The sequence below is a fragment of the Pristiophorus japonicus genome, chromosome 2, assembly GCF_044704955.1.
Source record: "Pristiophorus japonicus isolate sPriJap1 chromosome 2, sPriJap1.hap1, whole genome shotgun sequence".
Lineage (NCBI taxonomy): Eukaryota > Metazoa > Chordata > Chondrichthyes > Pristiophoridae > Pristiophorus > Pristiophorus japonicus.
The window spans coordinates 293597215-293619065 of record NC_091978.1 but is presented as its reverse complement, the minus strand read 5'-3'; the positions used below and the strand labels follow the sequence as shown (position 1 = coordinate 293619065).

Here is a 21851-nt window from a genome sequence, read left to right as displayed (position 1 = left end):
CGTCCCTCCCATCCTTCTTCGCCTCCTCAAAGAGTTCTGTCACATTTGAATCTTAGAATAAAACCATCATATGTACTCCCCAGGAAATATGCAGTGACAGGCAGTTAATTTTAATCAATGGAAAATCATGGGGGATAGTCTGATCAGCTCGTTTTTGTTCAAATCCTCAGTTACTCTACACCTAATGACAGATTTCAGTAGCATCCTTCAACTGATGTTAAACTGACAGGCCTTTAGTTACCTGGTTTCTCTCTTGCGCCCTTCTTAAATAATGGAGTGATATTAGCACATTTCTGATCTAACAGCACAATTCTTGAATCAATAAAACTTTGAAAGATTATGACTAATGCTTCTGCAATTTCCTCACCTATTTCTTTTAATACCCTGGGATGGAAACCATCAGATCCTGGGGATTTATCTATTCCAAGTCTCATTGATCAGCCATGATCTTATCGAAAGGTGGTGCAGGCTCGAAGGGCCAAATGGCCTACTCCTGGACCTATTTTCTATGTTTCATTATTTCCTCCGTTACCATTTTTTAAAATTTACATTGAATCCAGTAAGTTCCTCCCCTTGTAATGTTGTTAAATGATTAGTTTCACTATTAAACTCTGCTGCAGCATTAAATATTAGAAATGCCAAGAGATACATTCAATTGACATTCAATAAATACAGAATTTATCTCAATAAATAATTCAACTGTTTGGTTTATCACCATTAACTGGCATTTTTTAAATATTTTAATTGGCCTTTTATTCAGATTTACTTTTTCATTATTTTCCTCGACAGCAGTTTGCCAGCAGCCCAGAAAGAGTGGGAATTGTAACACCCCTACATGGCGATGGTTCTTTAATGTGGACACCAGACAGTGTGAACAGTTTCTCTATAATGGTTGCCAGGGAAACAAAAACAGATTCAGCTCACAAGAAGAGTGTGAAAAAACCTGCTTACCAAGAAACCATCAAGGCACAGAACTGATACAAGAGATGGATAAATAAACTCTTGGCCTGCCATCTTTTAGTTTCTTCCACACTGAGAAAAAGAACAAATACATTTCAAGATAATTTTTACTTTTTTGATGTACATTTTACATGGGACTAAAAGATTTTAAAACTCAAAAATGGGAAAACAGGTTGCTTCAGGTTTTTATTGTCTAACCTTAAATTTATTTTAAAATGATGTGTAATATCTGAAATGAGATTTTAGAAACCGTGATAGCTAAGAAAAAAGGTCAGAAAAGTGCATAAGAAAATTACTGGTCTATCATTCATCGGATTCTAATTGGTGTCCATAGATTTTTTAAAAAGACATTTAAATGTATAATTTCTTTTAAAATTTAATATATTTATGTAAATGCATGCTTAATGTCCTCAAGAATACAGTATTGTACTGTGACCATTGAGCTGATAAATTGTATTTTTAAACATAACCTGTTACGTACTGTATTGCATCTGTTATGCTATATGTAAACAGCAAATATGCTAAAGTATATTTTTATTACAGTAGCTGCAAAAACACTTGACCACTGACAGTTCTCTTGAACTGCTCTGGCTCTTTGCGGCCCCATATCTAGATGTTCATTAAGCTGTAATCCAGTGGTGAAAGGGGAGGGAATTATTGATAGCAATTTGACGAAGGAACCATTGGTGCCTAGTAATATATGTTTGTCAAGGCCAATAGTCAACAGGTTATTAAAAACATGTTTTTAGATGCTTGGAGGTGAGATCTCGTACTGCTGCTGGAAAGATAAGATTTTGATTTGTTTTTTTCTCCCTGTCCTCATCCATTTTACTTCTCAGCAAACCCCCAGCACTTTTGCATTAATGGAAAAATATCCTGCTAAGAAGCATTTTCCTTTTCCTTGTATCAATTTAACTATGTAATACTGTATGCCAGATTTGTATTCATGTGGTGTTCTGTCTCTCATACCTTTTGGAATTTACTGTGTATATTCAGCACTTAAATACAACAATTTAACTGTGAACTTGAATGCAGAACATGAGAAGAAACGAGTTACTATGTGGTTAGGCGAGACATTTTCTGGAAATAGTTATGCAAAGAGTTATTAAATGTTTTGTGTCAGAATTGTTTCAATATATCATCAATCTTAACCATGATAGTACACCTTTCCAATAACCTCTTGTCAATGTCCTCAATGGAAACAACTGATTGTGGGAGCAGAGATAATTAGTAGGTAGATTTAGTACTGAATTTAAAATATGCATTGCTTTAAATAATTGGTGGTTTGGCTGTGAGAAAAATTAGTTCTAAGAAAAATCCTACAATAATTCCAAGTGAACACAGTGAGCTATCATTTAATATATGCTCCGGCAGAAAGCGGCTGCAACTTTCAATGTTGCAAGGGTACTGATTTCTGCTACAGCTGACATAGGAAACAAAAGTTGGAGAATGGGTGAAAAGGTTAACTCTGTTTTGTGGTTTGCTGATTATCACTTAGACTTCCACTTCAGGAATTAGACAAGTACAGTATTGTATGATTTCAGCAATCAAACTGCATTTGGGAAAGTTTTCTTTTTTATTTATTATTTTTAAGTAACAATTGCAACTAAGCATGTTAAATTAAATCATTGTTAAAATTAAAATATTTTAAACAAAACCAGAATCCATCAGTGCTGACCTTTTTCCAAAAGTAATTATTGAAGTATTGTTTATAAGGAAAAACAGAGACTCTTGTAATAAGTAAAGTAAATGTCCAAATGAACAAATCAAAGCAAAATACAACAAACTGTGTAGCCCCAAACCTCAAATAAGGAAAGAATGTCGTACAACAAATGAACGGCACCTCCTAAACACTGCCGTTTCTGATCAATGTGAATCACGTGACAAATAAACTCTACTGATGGCTCAAATGAAAAATGAACTGCCTGGTGTGATACTGAACCAGATAGACTACAAAGGTGTCAAGTTGCATTCTTGATGTGCTGAACTAGCTGATCTCAGACGAGATAGTGCTAAGGGTGCTTCAGTTAGACTAAGTACCTAGGAGCAGAGGTTGGAAAAAGATCTGTCACAGTTTATATTCCTGATTACTACTCATAGACTCCAGGCAGAAAATTGCACATGTGGAAGTCTGTAGAAGAGTAGAAACAGAATCAAACTTGTCTGTGATGCTATCCATAATTGATTAGTCTACTGGGGGATGGAGCCATAAAGTGAGAGCCAGGCCTTGCATGAGTGAAGTTAGGAAACATTTGTACACGCAAAGGGTGGTAGAAATTTGGAACTCTTTTCCGTAAATGGCAGTTGATGCTAGGTCAATTGTTAATTTTAAATCTGGGATTGATAGATTTTATTAACCAAAGGTATTAAGGGATATGGAACAAAGGTGGGTATATGGAGTTAGGTCACAGATCAGCGATGATCTCATTGAATGGCGGAACAGGCTTAAAGGGCTAAATGGCCTATTCCTATTCCTATGTCTTCTTCCTTCAGATACCATACAGAATCTCATGATAGAATCTAATGAAGCATGAGGATGTGGTTATGCACAGAATGAAAACCAAACCCAATAATTTGGAATAACTAGTGACTTATTCCAAGAACAGTATGAAGAGCTGCAGGGAGCTATTGATGTCGGTGATTTCAAGATTGGGTTTGCTTGTGATAGCCCTATGATTGAAAAGCTTTCTGGCACTCACCACCCAGGCTTACTTATGGGTAATATTTTAAGGTAGCATAATCTTGAAGTGATCAATCCAAATTTGCCTGTATAGATCAGTTTACAGGAGGTTCTCATTCTGGTTGTACCAGTAATCAATGGGTCATTTCACAGATAGTTAATTTTGACTTGTATTATCAAGCACAGCTGTAAACAAAGCACTATAACATAAGAACATAAGAAATAGGAGCAGGAGTAGGCCATGCGGCCCCTCAAGCCTCTCCGCCATTCAATAAGATCATGACTGATCTGATCATGGACTCAGCTCCACTTACCTGCCCGCTCTCCATAACCCTTTCTCCCCTTATCATTTAAGAAACTGCCTGTCTGTCTTAAATTTATTCAATGTCCCAGCTTCCACAGCTCTCTGAGGCAGCAAATTCCACAGATTTACAACCCTCTTAGAGAAGAAATTCCTCCTCATCTCTGATTTAAATGGGTGGCCCCTTATTCAAAGATCATGCCCTCTAGTTCTAGTCTTCCCCATCAGTGGAAACATCCTCTCTGCATCCACCTTGTCAAACCCCCTCATAATCTTATACATTTCGATAAGATCACCTCTCATTTTTCTGAATTCCAATGAGTAGAGGCCCAACCTACTCAACCTTTCCTCATAAGTCAACCCCCTCATCTCCGGAATCAACCTAGTGAACCTTCTCTGAACTGCCTCCAAAGCAAGTATATCCTTTAGTAAATATGGAAACCAAAACTGCATGCAGTATTCCAGGTGTGGCCTCACCAATACCTTGTATAGCTGTAGCAAGACTTCCTTGCTTTTATACTCTGTCCCCTTTGCAATAAAGATCAAGATACCATTGGCCTTCCTGATCACCTGCTGTACCTGCATACTATCCTTTTGTGTTTCATGCACAAGTACCCCCAGGTCCCGCTGTACTGCGGCACTTCGCAATCTTCCTCCATTTAAATAATAACTTGCTCTTGATTTTTTTTCTGCCAAAGTGCATGACCTCTGTTATATATGTGGACTTCTATTTACTCTGTACAGCCACCAGAGGGCTCATCCCCTGGAGTCCCAAAGGATCCCATAATCCCTTGGGAGCACAGGTATTTAAGGAGGCTTCACAGGTTGGAGAGGCACTCTGGAGACCTGCACTAAAAGACTTAAGTTCACACTTTACTTTGCGCTCACGGTGTTCAGTCTGACTTTTTCTCCATACACAACTGGCGACGATATACAGATAGCGAACCCAAAAATGCAGAGAACAGTGGGCATCCTGGAGAAATTTTTGGAGGAGATGATTAGGAAACTTTTGTGGAGCAACTCGACCAATACTTCATGGCCAATGAGCTAGATGGGGAAGAGAACGCTGCCAAACGAAGGGCAATCCTCCTCACCGTCTGTGGGACACCAAATTATGACCTCACAAAGAATCTGCTCACTCCAGTGAAACCCATGGAGAAATCATACGACGATTTGTGCACACTGGTCCAAGAGCATTTGAACCCGAAGGAAAGCGTTCTGATGGCGAGGTACTGGTTCTACACCTACAAAAGGTCTAAAGGCCAGGAAGTGGCAAGTTATGTCACCGAGCTAAGACGTCTTGCAGGACATTGCGAATTTGAAGGACATTTGGAGCACATGCTCAGAAACTTTTTCGTATTTGGCATTGACCACAAAACCATACTTCGCAAACTTTTGACTGCAGAGACCCCAACCTTGAGTAAGGCCATAGCAATGGCCCAGGCGTTCATTGCCACCAGTGACAGTACGAATCAAATCTTTCAGCACATGTGCTGTTACAAGTACTATGAACAAAGTGATGTTCGTTTTGAATCATAACATACAGGGCAGGTCACACATACCTGCAGCTGCACGTCCGCAGATGTCTCAGAGTCCACCATCAAGGGTGATGAATGCAAGGCCATTAACACCTTGTTGGCGCTGCGAGGGTGATCATCGTTTCCATTCATGCCGATTCAAAGAGTATGTTTGCAAGTGCTGTGGAACAATGGGACTACCTCCAACGAGCGTGCAGGTGAGCTGCAAAGCCTGTTAAACCTGCCAATCACCATGTTGCAGAGGAGGACAGATCCACGGAGGGTCACGACAAACCAGAGCCTCGGATCGAGGAGGCAGAGGTACATGGGGTGCACACATTCACCATGAATTGTCCCCCAATAATGCTGAATGGTAAACTAAATGGACTCCCAGTGTTAATGGAGCTGGACACGGGCGTGAGCCAGTCCATCATGGGCAAAAATACTTTCGAAAGGTTGTGGTGCAACAAGGCCTCAAGGCCAGTCTTAACTCCAGTTCGCACGAAACAAAGAACTTACACAAAAGAACTGATTCCAGTAATCAACAGTGCTACCGTAAATGTCTCCGACAATGGAGCGGTGCACAAGCTACCACTCTGGGTCGTACCGGGGGATGGTCCCACTCTACTCATCAGGAGCTGGCTGGGAAAGATACGCTGGAACTTGGAGGACGTCCGAGAGCTATCGCCCGCAAAGGACACTTCGTGTGCCCAGGTCTTAAACAAATTTCCTTCGCTGTTCGAAGCAGGCATCAGGAAATTCCAAGGAACAAAAATGCAGATACACCTAATTCCAGGGACGCGACCCATCCATCACAAGGCGAAAACAGTATCGTACATGATGAGAGAAAGTATAGAGATCGAGCTAGACCGGCTGCAAAGAGAGGGCATCATTTCACCGAGTTCAGCGAGTGGGCCAATCCTATTGTCCCAGTCCTCAAGGGAGACGGCACCATCAGAATCTGTGGCGATTACAAATTAACTATCAATCGTTTCTCCCTGCGGGACCAATACCCACTACCAAAGGCCGACGACCTCTTTGCAACGCTGGTGGGAGGAAAGACGTTCACGAAGCTGGATCTGACTTCAGCCTACTTGACGCAGGAACTGGAGGAATCATCGAAAGCCCTCACCTGCATCAACATGCACAAAGGTCTTTTTGTTTATAACAGATGCCCGTTTGGAATTTGGTCGGCTACAGCGATCTTCCAGAGGAACATGGAGAGCCTACTCAAGTCGGTACCACACATGGTGGTCTTTCAGGACGACATATTGGTCACGGGTCAGGACACCGCCGAGCACCTACAAAACCTGGAGGAGGTTCTCCAGCGACTGGATTGCGTAGGGCTGCGGCTGAAGAGGTCGAAATGCGTCTTCATGGCAACAGAAGTGGAGTTTTTGGGGAGAAAGATCGCGGCGGATGGCACTCGGCCCACAGACGCCAAGACAGAGGCTATCAGGAACGCGCCCAGGCCACAGAACGTCACGCAGCTGCGGTTGTTGGCTGGGACTCTTCAACTATTTTGGTAACTTCCTACCAGGGTTAAGCACCCATTTAGAGCCCCTACATGTGTTATTGCGCAAAGGTGAGAACTTGGTATTGGGAAAAAACCAAGTAATTGCTTTTGAGAAAGCCAGAAATATTTTATGCTCCAACAAGCTGCTTGTATTGTATAACCCGTGTAAAAGACTTGTGCTAGCATGTGACGCGTCGTCGTATGGAGTCGGGTGTGTATTACAACAAGCTAACATTGCGGGGAAGTTGCAACCTGTCGCCTATGCTTCCAGGAGCTTGTCTAAGGCCGAGAGGACCTACAGCATGATTGAGAAAGAGGCATTAGTGTGTGTGTTCGGGGTAAAGAAAATGCATCAGTACCTGTTTGGCCTCAAATATGAGCTGGAAACCGATCACAAGCCCCTCACATCCCTGTTCGCTGAAAACAAGGGGATAAATACTAATGCCTCAGCCCGCATACAAAGGTGGGCACTCGCCATCCGCTACAGGCCAGGAACCAAGAACTGTACAGATGCTCGCAGTCGGCTACCATTGCCCACCATGGGGGTGGAAATGGCACAGCCTGCAAACTTGTTGATGGTGACGCAGCCCCTAGACTTGTCGATGGTCATGGAAGCGTTTGAAAATAATAAATCACCTGTCACGGCCTGCCAGATTAGGACTTGGACCAGCCAAGATCCTCTGCTGTCCCGAGTAAAAAACTGTGTACTGCATGGGAGCTGGGCCAGCATCCCGGTTGAAATGTAAGAGCCAATCAAGCTGTTCCAGCGGCGAGAGGACGAGCTGTCCATTCTGGCAGACTGCCTGTTGTGGGGTAACCGCGTAGTGCTACCAAAAAAGGGCAGGGAGATGTTCATCTCGGATCTCCACAGCACACACCTGGGTATAGTAAGGATAGCGATAGCCAGATCCCACGTATGGTGGCCCTGTATCGACTCTGACAGAGTCATGTGTACGGCAATGCAGCATATGTGCTCAGTTGAGCAACGCGCCCAGAGAGGCACCACTAAGTTTGTGGTCCTGGCCCTCCAGACAATGGTCGAGGATCCATGTCGACTATGCGGGCCCATTTCTCGGTAAAATGTTCCTGGTGGTGGTGGATGCTTTTTCAAAATGGATTGAATGTGAAATAATGTCGGGAAGCACCGCCACCGCCACCATTGAAAGCCTGAGGGCCATGTTTGCCACCCACGGTGTGCCTGGTATACTGGTCAGTGACAACGGGCCATGTTTCACCAGTGCCAAATTTAAAGAATTCATAATCCGCAATGTGATCAAACATGTCACCTCGGCCCCGTTTAAACCAGCCTCCAATGGGCAGGCAGAGAGGGCAGTACAAACCATCAAACAGAGTCTTAAACGATTAACAGAAGGCTCACTGCAAACCCGCCTGTCCCGAGTACTGCTCAGCTACCGCACGAGACCCCACTCGCTCACAGAGGTGCCCCCAGTTGAGCTACTCATGAAAAGGACACTTAAAACCAGACTCTCGCTGGTTCACCCCGACCTGCATGATCAGGTAGAGAGCAGACGGCAGCAACAAAATATAAACGATGATCGCGCCACTGTGTCACGGGAAATTGATCTGAATTACCCTGTGTATGTCCTAAACTATGGACATGGTCCCAAGTGGATCGCAGGCACGATGATAGCTAAAGAAGGGAGTAGGGTGTTTGTAGTCAAACTAGACAATGGACAAATTTGCAGAAAGCACCTGGACCAAACGAGGCTACGGTTCACAGACTGCCCTGAACAACCCACAGCAGACACCACCTTTTTCGAACCCACAACACACACCCAAAGGATCAACGACACCACGCCGGACCAGGAAATCAAACCCATCATGCCCAACAGCCCATCAAGGCCAGGCTCACCTAGCAGCCCTGCAAGGCCAACAACACGCCAGCCCAGCGAGGGCACAGCCAACACACCAGAACAGACATTTGTACCGAGGCGGTCCACCAGGGAAAGAAAGGCTCCTGACCGCCTCACCTTGTAAATAGTTTTCACTTTGACTTTGGGCTGGGACTGGTGTGTATCTGTAAAGCATGCACTCCCATGTTCCACCACCCTGAAGTCCCCCGAAGTCCCAAGGGATCCCAGCATCCCTTGGGAGCACTGTATATAAGGCCTGTTCCTCACTCTGGAGTGTCTTATTAAAGACTGAGGTCACTGTTATTTTAACCTCCCTGTGTGCGCAGCCTCATCTGTGTTAAGAACACAATAAATAGCAACGCATCGGCCCGTATCCAGAGATGGGCGCACACATTGTTCGCATACAACTACGTCATCCGCCACAGGCTATTATTACGATGCTGGGGTGGGTACTCTCAGCCAATGCTGTCAGTAGGTTGCCATTGCCCACCATGGGGGTGGAAATGGTGCAGACCGCAGATCTAGCCATGGTTATGGAAGCATTTGAGAGTGAGCAATCACCCGTCACTGCCCGGCAGATCAAAACCTGGACAAGCCAGGACCCCTTATTGTCTCAAGTTAAAAGCTGTGTGTTTCACGACGGGAGCTGGTCCAGTGTCCCAGTGGAAATGCAGGAAGAGATAAAGCTGTTACAGCGGCACAAAGATGAAATGTCTATACAGACACACTGCCTTCTGTGGGGCAATCGAGTAGTGGTCCCCAAGAAGGGCAGAGACACTCTCATCAATGACTTCCACAGTACCCACCCAGGCATCGTAATGATGAAATCGATAGCCAGATCCCACGTGCGGTGGTCCAGTATCGATGCGGACTTAGAGTCCTGCGTTCACAGATATAATACATGCTCGCAGTTAAGCAATGTATCCAGGGAGGCGCCGCTAAGTTTATGGTCTTGGCCCTCCAAACCGTGGTCTAGGGTACACGTCGACTATGGAGGCCCGTTCTTGGGTAAAATGTTCCTTGTGGCTATAGACGCGTATGCCAAGTGGATTGAATGTGAGATAATGTCGGCTAGCACGTCCGCTGCCACTACTGAAAGCCTGCGGGCCATGTTTGCCACTCACGGCTTAACTGATGTCCTGGTGAGCGACAACGGGCCATGTTTTACCAGTGCTGAGTTCAAAGAATTCATGACCCATAACGGGATCAAATATGTCACATCTGCCCCGTTTAAACCAGCATCCAATGGTCAAGCAGAGAGAGCAGTGCAAACCATCAAGTAAGGCTTGAAGAGGGTAACTGAAGGCTCACTGCAGACTCGCCTATCCCGAGTCCTGCTTCGCTACTGCACGAGACCCCACTCGCCCACTGGGATCCTACCTGCTGAACTCATGAAAAGAGCACTTATGACAAGGCTCTCATTAGTCCACTCTGATCTACTTGAGCAGGTAGACAGCAGGCGGCTTCAACAAAGTACATACCATGATAGCGCAAATGTGTCACGCGAGATTGAAATCAATGATCCTGTATTTGTACTAAATTATGGACAAGGTCCCAAGTGGCTTCCCGGCAATGTCGTGGCCAATGAGGGGAGCAGGGTATTTCGGGTCAAACTTTCAAATGGACTAATTCACCGGAAACACTTGGACCAAATCAAACTCAGATTCACGGACTATCCTGAGCAACCCACCTTGGACCCTACCTTTTTTGATCCCCCAACTTACACACCAGTGGCAACCAGCACCACGGTTGACCACGAAGCAGAACCCATCATCCACAGCAGCCCTGCAGGACCCAACACACCAGGCAGCCCAGCAAGGACAGCTGCACAGCAGCCCAGCGAGGGCCCAACAAATGATTCAACAACACCAGCTTTCACACCGAGACGATCAACCAGGGCAAGAAGGGCCCCAGATCGACTCACATTGTAAATAGTTACAATATTGACTTTGGGGGGGGGGGGGAGTGTTGTTTTATATGTAAACTTGTATTTACTCTGTACAGCCACCAGAGGGCTCTTCCCCTGGAATTCCAAGGGATTCCATAATCCCTTGGGAGCACAGGTATTTAAGGAGGCTTCACAGATTGGAGAGGCACTCTGGAAACCTGCAATAAAAGACTAAGGTCACACTTTACTTTGAGCTCACAGTGTTCAGTCTGACTCTTTCTCCATACACAACAAGCTCGCACTTTCCAACATTATACTCCATCTGCCAAATTTTTGTCCACTCACTTAGCCTGTCGATGTCCTTTTGCAGATTTGGTGTGTCCTCCTCACACATTGCTTTTCCTCCCATCTTTGTATCATCAGCAAACATGGCTACGTTACAATCGGTCCCTTCTTCCAAGTCGTTAATGTAGATTGTAAATAGTTGGGGTCCCAGCACTGCGGCACCCCACTAGTTACTGGTTGCCAACCAGAGAATGAACCAATGATCCCGACTCTCTGTTCTCTGTTAGTTAGCCAATCCTCTATCCATGCTAATATATTACCCCCAACCCTGTGAACTTTTATCTTGTGCAGTAACCTTTTATATGGCACCTTGTCAAATGCCTTCTGGAAGTCCAAATACACCACATTCACCAGTTTCCCTTTATCCACCCTATTTGTTACATCCTCAAAGAACTCCAGCAAATTTGTCAAACATGACTTCCCCTTCATAGATCCATGCTGACTCTGCCTGACCGAATTTTGCTTTTCCAAATGTCCTGCGACTGCTTCTATAATAATGGACTCCAACATTTTCCCAAGCACAGATGTTAGGCTAACTAGTCTATAGTTTCCTGCTTTTTGTCTGCCTCCTTTTTTAAATAGGGGTGTTACATTTTCAGTTTTCCAATCTGCTGGGACCTCCCCAGAATCCAGGGAATTTTGGTAAATTACAACCAATGCATCCACAATCCCTGCCGTTACTTCTCTTAAGACCCTAGGATGCAACAGGTGTCCACCGCTCCTGCTCTGCACAGTAAATCATCATGACAAGTAAGTCGTGATTAGTTTGCCACTTCACAGAGTGCAAATTTTGCAGGCGATGGGAATAATATAGAGGGTTGTCGGAGAGATTATATACTTTAATTTCCTTCAATAATCCCTGGCAAGCCTTGTGAGGCACAAGGCCAAAAATTGTTGAGGGATTGGCTTAGTAATCAGAACTCGAGAGAAGAAATCCTGATGTTGAAAATGTCCTAAGCCATTGGACAATTTGCACTGTTTTATGGTGTGCTGTTTGGTGGTTCACTACTCAGACAAAACAAAATGACTTATAATCTACAATGAGAAGACTACCAATTTACAAGATACTGATCCTGTAGAAGGCAAAGAGAATGACCGAGGATGAATTCACCAAGCTTTCACAACTAAGATATTCTGAAATTGTGTCTGACCTTTCTGATGCAGGCATTGTAAATGACAGAAAACCAGCAGTCAGAGCTGAGGAAGAGGGTTAGAACAATTAATATAGTTTGCCAACAAGTAGAGAAAATGAGTAATGCCTTACAAAGTTAAGCTGGAGTATTGCGAGGCGGAATGAGTCTTGAAGATTCTGACTCGAAATCCTTTTATTCATTTTGTGATATTGTGTGGATTAATAATTATTAAAAAGTATTATTAATCTTTTTAAATAGGAGTTTCTTGAATGAAGGAAAATGTGGTACTTGTCTGTTAGAGTGCTGAGTCGGATATAGTGATCATTTGCACAGCTTGCCAAATCAAACACTATCCAAACTCCATTATATATAATTTGCACAATATGTTACATTAGTGTAGTGGTGATGCTTTGAAATCATGCCCATGATTTTGCTGATTACGGCCAGGTTTGACTGATTTGGAATTCAATATTAATTTTTCCATTATAATGTTCCCTACATAATTCAAAACAAGCAAGGACTTAACAAGGAAAAAGCCATTTTTGTTACTTTACTTTAACTTTATTTACCCCATTTTTGAATGAACAATCTTTGGAGCAGTGTTACACATGGGTGAGTAGTCTGAAACTGCTTTCTAGCAGCATCCTGTTTATGCCTGTCTACATATTCATAAAAATTAGCAAACTGAGAAAATTATGGACCCAACCCTTGGTTTGTTTTTTTTAGGGAGGAAATTAAAATAAATTATCACAAAACTAACTAGAAATATGATGAATGTATAACGGTTAGCTGATCTTATGAGTGGAATTCCAGTAAGGGTTCAGAAAACAGGAAGGAACCTGAATCTCTGTTTATATAATCACAAAATGGAGACACAATTCAGTCAAGGAGGAGCAGGCACTTCTCATGACCACATCATCACTTACATCCTGGCACTTGTATGGAATATGTCTGAGGGCCATTCCCAGCCTACCCTGGGAATCCTGTCAGATATATCCCTCATATCTACTAAGAGCAGGTGTTGGTTCTGATTTGAGCTTGAGTGCAGGCCCCATCACTGAGTGAGCAAATGGTGATCAATCCCAGATGGATCAATTACTGTTCCAACTGGGTCTGCTGTCCTGGGGAAAATGATAAAAATAATTTCTCAGCTTTATTTGCGGTCCATTCCAGCCTCTGACCTCCCCTTTCAGAGCGGCAGGGTGCTGATCTAAAATTATGCCGCCTTCATGGGTTAGGCGCTGTTATGCCACTAGAGGTACTCCTGCCTGCCTCTATGATATAACATATGCGGTCCCGGGGGTGGCAATGACACTGTTGAATTTTTATGCCATACCGTTTATAGAAACAATGAGAAAATTACAAGACTGTGAATATCCTTAATAAACTCAAGGTCACATTTGGCCAGAAATATAACCCGCATGGTTATAAAACTCTACATGAAGATCTGTTGGAAAATTCATAGGTGAAGTTATGGAACAGCTGGAACAATATACCAGCTGAGGGTATACAAACACACAACTCTTAAAATGCACAAAAGAAACTGGACTTGAGACCAACTGAAGAATGCAAAAAGCAGACAAAAGATCAAACTTCAAAATAGCAACACATTGGTTACAAGCATCAAGCAAATACAGAACGCTATGGGGCCAATGATGCAGTCTCACTTCGCTGCACTTCGCTGGTCAGCTGCACTTCGCAAGGATGGCATGCAAATAAAATGATCTAACCTCGCCTGGGTTTACAAGGTCAACTAATTTAAATCATTTAAACACTTGAACATTGGCCCAGACGTACATAATGCGATTTCAATGTGGACAGAATATCTGATGCAGAGGTTGCTGGTAAAATTTATGGGGGGAAAAATTGAACTAAAAACTGCTCTGCTGTGTTACCCATCTGAGTGAATCCTGGCCGCTTTACTTTCAGTTCACAGCCAGCTGAGTGAGACCCATGTGTCAAGAACTTTAGCGATCTAACATGTTTTATGCAATATAAAAGCAGCTAATAAGAGATGTGTATTGATACCACAATAAATTTTCAATTTTTCTCAATTCATGAACGTTACAATCGGCCCAAATTTGCCCAAGAGTTGGTTTGTTTTTTTTGGAACAACTTGATTTTTCTGGAGTATCTTAATCATCCCCATTTGCACATTTAATTTGCGCCAGTGTAAGTGAGTTAGTTAGGATTTTTTTAGTTTAGTTTTGTTTTGTTCAAAAGGGGGCGTTACCAGCCACCTACACCCATTTTGGCCATCTAAGACATTTTGGACAGCTAATAGTTGCTCCAAACTAACTTAGGCCAGCGTATGTGGCGACTTGTGGCCACACAGAAAACCCTTGCGGAGAGTTAAGAAATTAGCGCAGGTAGGTACTTAATGACTTGACTAAAGAATGTGAATAGGATCAAACAGCTATACAGGACTGACAAATTTCACAACGTTAATTTACTATGCAACAGAAGCATTCATGGAAGCTTAAGCTACAAAAATAAAAGAAGTAAAGAGACAAAACATATTTACATAATTTTTTCAAAATGTCCAAATAAAAAATAGATGTACCTCCTGCTCGTAGGAAAGTATTTTCATCAACATGGTTGAGGAAAGTCTTGAGTAAGCTCATCAAAATTACTGGCAACACAGTTATCACACCCTCCGCCCACCCCCCATCAAAACTCTCCTATCTTACCCCGCCCCCCCACCATCAAAACTGTCCTCCCTTCCCCCACCCCATCAAAACTCTCCTCGCTTGCCCCCCCCCACCCCGATCGAAGCTCTCCTCTCTCCATCCCCCCGGATCAAAACATTCCTCCTTTCCCACCCGCCCCCTCCCCCCCATCAACACGCTCCTCTCTCCTCCCCCCGATCAAAACTATAAACTCTCTTCCTTCCCCCACTTCCCGATCAAAACTCATCCCGCTGCCCCTCCCCCCCGCCCCCACAGCCGATCAAAAGTCTTCCCGCACCAACCTGTTTCTTGTAGCCCTCAGGGCGGGAAGGCAGCAGGCTGGCCTGTGTGGCAGGCCACTCGGCCCGGGATAGGAAGGGACGCGTTGGGTCCCACGCTGTAGGCACGCATCATCATAATCATGGGAGGAGCTACTGCTCATGCGCGAACACTACTGCGCATGCGGACAGCTGCCGGCACTCTTTTAGGCGCAGGGCCCTAGCTCTGCGCCCCCCGCCCCCCCCCCCCCCCCAATGGACTCGCCATGCCGCGCCAAGCCCCGGGAGAGTCAGCAGAGGGGCCAGAATCCGGGGACATCTTTTTGGTGCCGTTTGGATCGTAGGAAGTTGGCGCATCTCACATGAGTGCAGCGTAAAATGGGTGGGCCAAATTTGGGCCCAATGAGTGGTCTGAAACAGCTTGAATCAACAAAACATTTTAAATGATGGAGTCTTCAATATACAAGCCTTTACACTCACATATGCAGACAAAAATATATATATATATATAGAAAAAGAAGAATTTTTTTAAATTGGATAATGGCCACTAAGCCCAACTAGCCTACTTCATTTGATTGGCCTCAACCTCACCTTCCTATCTTGGCCTACAAATGAGTGTTTATGATATCAGTGTTTGTATGACATTCCTTTTCCATTATTTTAATTGTTCCCTCTCCAGAACCGCATGTACTAGTTCAAATTTCTCTGATATTTTTAACACACTGGCTAACAGTGTGACATTTGTGTGAAATTCCTGCATGTGCTCTTTTAGCACAATCATTAACCTATAGCACATACACTACATTAGAACATAAGAAATAGGGACAGGAGTGTTGTGTATCTCTAAAGCATGCACTCGCATGTTCCGCCACCAGGGAGCTCATCCCTTGAAGTCCCAAGGGATCCCAGCATTCCTTAAGAGCACTGTATATAAGCCGGCCCCTGAGGCCTGAACCTCACTCTGGAATGTCTCATTAAAGACTGAGGTCACTGTTACTTTAACCTCCCTGTTTGCAGCCTCATCTGTGTTAGGAACACAATAACTGGTGACGAGAATACAAATCCAACGCAAAGATGCAGCAAATTGTCGGCATCCTGGAGAAGTTCTCAAAGGGTGAGGACTGGGAAGCCTATGTCGAACGGCTAGACCAGTACTTTATAGCCAACGAGCTGGACGGAGAAGGAAGCGCTGCAAAAAGGAGAGCGGTCCTCTTCACAGTCTCCTCACGACCTACAGCCTCATGAACAATCTTCTGGCTCCGGTGTAACCCACAGATAAGTCATATGAGGAGCTGTGTACACTGCTTCAGGAGCATCTTAACCCGAGGGAGAGCGTGCTGATGGCGAGGTATCGGTTCTACACGTGCCAGCGATCTGAAGGTCAGGAAGTGGCGAGCTACGTCGCCGAGCTAAGGCGACTTGCAGGACAATGTGAGTTTGATGGCTACCTGGAGCAAATGCTCAGAGATTTTTTTGTACTGGGCATTGGCCACGAGACCATCCTATGAAAACTTTTGACTGTTGAGACACCGATCCTCAGTAAGGCCATTGCGATAGCACAGGCGTTTATGTCCACCAGTGATAACACCAAACAAATCTCTCAGCACATAAGTGCTAGCAATGTTCATAAATTAACTGGAACTGTGTTTGCGAGCAGAAATGTACAGGGCAGAACCCACGAGTCTGCAACTGCCAGCAGGCCTCAGGTGACCCAGATGACTCAGAGCCCCCAACAAAGGATGAATGCAAGGCAATTCACACCTTGTTCGCGTTGTGGAGGCTTCCATTCAGCCTATTCATGCCGCTTCAAAGGGTATGTTTGCAAGAGCTGTGGAACAATGGGACAGATGAGCTGCAAGCTCTGCAAAACCTGCTAACCACCATGTGGCAGAGGAAGATCGGTCCATGGTGGATCAAAGCAATTTTGAGCCTCAGAGTGAGGAGTACACATATTTTCGACAAAATGTCCACATATAATGCTAAACGTAAAATTGAATGGCTTACCCTTAGCCATGGAACTGGACACTGGCGCTAGCCAATCTATCATGAGTAAAAAGATGTTTGAGAGACTGTGGTGCAACAAGGCATTCAGACCTGCCCTGACCCCCATCCACACGAAACTGAGAACGTACACCAAAGAGCTTATCACTGTCCTGGGCAGCGCCATGGTCAAGGTCATCTACCAGGGCACGGTGCACAAACTGTCACTCTGGATTGTCCCAGGCGATGGCCCCACACTGCTTGGAAGGAGCTGGCTGGGCAAAATCCGCTGGAACTGGGATGATATCCGACCGCTATCACATGTTGATGAGGCCTCATGTACTCAGGTTCTTAACAAATTTCCTTCCCTTTTTGAACCAGGCATTGGAAACTTTTCCGGGGCGAAGGTGCGGATCCACTTGGTCCCAGAGTCACGACTCATTCACCACAAGGCGTGAGCGGTACCTCACATAATCAGGGAGAGAGTGGAAATTGAGCTGGACAGGCTGCAACGCGAGGGCATCATCTCCCCAGTGGAATTCAGCAAGTGGGCCAGCCGATTATTCCAGTGCGCAAAAGTGATGGCACGGTCAGGATTTGCGGCGATTATAAAGTAACTATTAATCATTTCTCGCTACAGAATCAATACCCGCTACCTATTGCGACGCTGGCAGGAGGCAAGACGTTCACCAAGCTCGACCTGACTTTGGCCTACATGACACAGGAGCTGGAGGAGTCTTTGAAGGGCCTCACCTGCATCAACACGCACAAGGGACTGTTCATCTACAACAGATGCCCGTTTGGAATTCGGTCGGCTGCAGCAATCTTCCAGAAAAACATGGAGTGCCTACTCAAGTCGGTACCACACACGGTGGTCTTTCAGGACGACATATTGGTCATGGGTCAGGACACCGCCGAGCACCTACAAAACCTGGAGGAGGTCCTCCAGCGACTAGATCGCGTAGGCTGCGGCTGAAGAGGTCGAAATGCGTCTTAATGGCAACAGAAGTGGAGTTTTTGGGGAGAAAGATCGCGGCGGATGGCATTCGGCCCACAGACACCAAGACCGAGGCTATCATACAAAGGTGGACACTCACGCTATCAGCGTTTAACTATACCATCCGCCACAGGCCAGGCACCGAGAACTGTGCGGGTGTTCTCAGTCGGCTACCATTGCCCACCACAGGGGTGGAAATGGCGCAGCCTGCAAACTTGTTGATGGTGGCGCAGCCCGCAGACTTGTTGATTGTCATGGAAGCGTTTGACAATGATAAATCATCTGTCACGGCCCGCCAGATTAGTTCTTGGACCAGCCAAGATCCTCTGCTGTCCCTCGTAAAAAAACTGTGTACTGTATGGGAGCTGGGCCAGCATCCCCGTTGAAATGCAAGAGCCAATCAAGCCATTCCAGTGGCGAAAGGACAAGCTGTCCATTCAGGCAGACTGCCTGTTGTAGGGTAACCATGTACCAAAAAAGAGTAGGGAGACGTTCATCTCGGATCTCCACAGCACACACCCGGGTATAGTAATGATGAAAGCGATAGCCAGATCCCATGTGTGGTGACCCGGTATCGACTGTGACTTAGAGTCCTGTGTACGGCAATGCAGCATATGTGCTCAGTTGAGCAACGCGCCCAGAGAGGCACCACTAAGTTTGTGATTCTGACCCTCCAGACCATGGTCGAGGATCCATGTCGACTATGCGGACCTGTTTCTTGGTAAAATATTCCTGGTGGTGGTGGATGCTTTTTCAAAATGGATTGAATGTGAAATAATGTTGGGAAGCACTGCCACCGCCACCATTGAAAGCCTGAGGGCTATGTTTTCTACCCACGGCCTGCCTGACATACTGGTCAGTGACAATGGGCCATGTTTCACCAGTGCCGAATTTAAAGAATTCATGACCCACAATGGGATCAAACATGTCAACTCGGCCCCGTTTAAACCAGGCAGGCAGAGCGGGCAGTACAAACCATCAAACAGAGCCTTAAACGAGTCACAGAAGGCTCACTCCAAACCCACCTGTCCCAAGTACTGCTCAGCTACCGCACGAGACCCCACTTGCTCACAGGGGTGCCCCCAGCTGAGCTACTCATGAAAAGGACACTTAAAACCAGACTCTCGCTGGTTCACCCCAACCTGCATGATCAGGTAGAGAGCAGATGGCAGCAACCAAATGTAAACGATGGTCACGCCACTGTGTCACGGGAAATTGATCTGAATGACCCTGTGTATGTGCTAAACTATGGACATTGTCCCAAGTGGATCGCAGGCACGGTGATAGCTAAACAAGGGAATAGGGTGTCTGCAGTCAAACTAGACAATGGACAAATTTGCAGAAAGCACCTGGACCAAATGAGGCTACGGTTCACAGACTGCCCTGAACAACCCACAGCAGACACCACCTTTTTCGAGCCCACAACACACACCCAAAGGATCAACGACACAACTTCGAACCAGGAAATCGAACTCATCACACCCAACAGCCCAGCAAGGCCAGGCTCACCTAGCAGCCCTGCAGAGCCAACAAGATGCCAGCCCAGCGAGGGCACAGCCAACACACCAGAACAGACATTTGTACCGAGGCGGTCCACCAGGGAAAGAAAGGCTCCCCACCGCCTCACCTTGTAAATAGTTTTCACTTTGACTTTGGGGAGGTGGGGGGGCGGAGTGATGTTGTGTATCTGTAAAGCATGCACTCACATGTTCCGCCACCATGGAGCTCATCCCCTAAAGTCCCAAGGGAACCCAGCATCCCTTGGGAGCACTGTATATAAGCCGGCCCCAAAGGCCTGTTCCTCACTCTGGAGTGTCTTATTAAAGACTGAGGTCACTGTTACTTTAACCTCCATGTGTGCAGCCTCATCTGTGTTAGGAACACAATAAGGAGTAGGCTATATGGCCCCTTGAGCCTGCTCCGCCATTCAATAAGATCATGACTGATCTGATCATGGACTCAGATCCACTTCCCCACCCGCTTCCCATAACCCCTTATCCCCTTATCGTTTAAGAAACTGTATTTCTGTCTTAAATTTATTCAATGTCCCAGCATCCACAGCTCTCTGAAGCAGCGAATTCCACAGATTTACAATCCTCTGGGAGAAGAAATTTCTCCCAATCTCTGTTTTAAATGAACGGCCTCCTATTCTAAGATCGTGCCCTCTAGTTGTAGTCTCCCCCATCAATAGAAACATCCTCTCTGCATCTGCCTTGTCAAGCCCCCTCATAATCTTCTACGTTTCGATAAGATCACCTTTCATTCTTCTGAATTCCAATGAGTAGAGGCCCAACCTACTCAACCTTTCCTCATTAGTCAACCCCCTCATCCCCGGAATCAACCTTGTGAACCTTCTTTGAACTGCGTCCAAAGCAAGTACATCCTTTCATAAATATGGAAACCAAAACTGCACACAGTATTCCAGATGTGGCCTCACCAATACCTTATATCGCTGCAGCAAGACTTCCCTGTTTTTATACTCCATCCCCTTTGCGATGTAGGCCAAGATACCATTGGCCTTCCTGATCACTTGCTGTACCTGCATACTATCTTTTTGTGTTTCATGCACAAGTACCCCCAGGTCCCGCTGTACTGCGGCACTTTGTAATCTTTCTCCATTTAAACAATAACTTGCTCTTTGATTTTTTTTCTGCTAAAGTGGATGACCTCACACTTTCCGACATTTTACTCCATCTGCCAAATTTTTGCCCACTCACTTAGCCTGTCTATGTCCTTTTGCAGATTTTTTGTGTCCTCCTCACACATTGCTTTTCCTCCCATCTTTGTATCATCAGCAAACTTGGCTACATTGCACTCAGTCCCTTCTTCTAAGTCATTAATATAGATTGTAAATAGTTGGGGTCCCAGTACTGATCCCTGTGGCACCCCTCTAGTTACTGGTTGCCAACCCGAGAATGAACCATTTATCCCGACTCTCTGTTCTCTGTTAGCTAGCCAATCCTCTATCCATGCTAATATATTACCCCCAACCCCGTGAACTTTTATCTTGTGCAGTAACCTTTTATGTGGCACCTTGTCAAATGCCTTCTGGAAGTCCAAATACACCACATTCACTGGTTCCCCTTTATCCACCCTGTTTGTTACATCCTCAAAGAATTCCAGCAAATTTGTCAAACATGACTTCCCCTTCATAAATCCATGCTGATTCTGCCTGACCAAATTTTGCTTTTCTAAATATCCTGCTACTGCTTCTTTAATAATGGACTCCAACATTTTCCCAACCACAGATGTTAGGCTAACTGGTCTATAGTTTGATATGAACGCACTAACCAGCACACTAAAAAGATAACACAAAGAACAATTTCCAGCCCTATTTGCTTCTTGAATCCCTTTATATTTCCTGCTTAAAAAGTCTTCTCTGACAACCTATTATAGGGGTGTCGAAACCCTAGCCTGGAGATTAAATCTGGCCTGCTTTATCAAATGGACTGCTCGGCAGCTTCTGATTAAAAACCAAACTTGCCCGAAGAAACAGCTGATCTGCTAATGGAAGATGAAGATAACAATCAGTCATACAGTCATGAAGGCTCTCACAGCAAGAGTCAACCTGAGCATGCTGACACACAGTTCATGTTCCCAGTGGTGCTACTCTCCAGCTTCAGTCTGGACCCTCAGTGTCGTTGATTCCTGAGATATCCTGGGAGAGAACAACATTGCTGAGAGCTAGACGCTTATGTCAGTCCATTCCACTC

The 21851-nt window shown here is 45.1% G+C and overlaps 1 protein-coding gene across 1 annotated transcript in view; it reads left to right on the top strand.

Annotated features, from left to right (window-relative positions):
- hhip (hedgehog interacting protein) overlaps positions 1 to 1127 on the top strand; it is a 233580-nt gene extending 232453 nt beyond the window's left edge. The window contains exon 14 of the mRNA XM_070865050.1: positions 790 to 1127. Coding sequence (XP_070721151.1) covers positions 790 to 998 — 209 coding nt within the window. The 3' untranslated portion in view covers positions 999 to 1127. The remainder of the gene's footprint in view (positions 1 to 789) is intronic.
- Positions 1128 to 21851: the final 20724 nt, after the last annotated feature.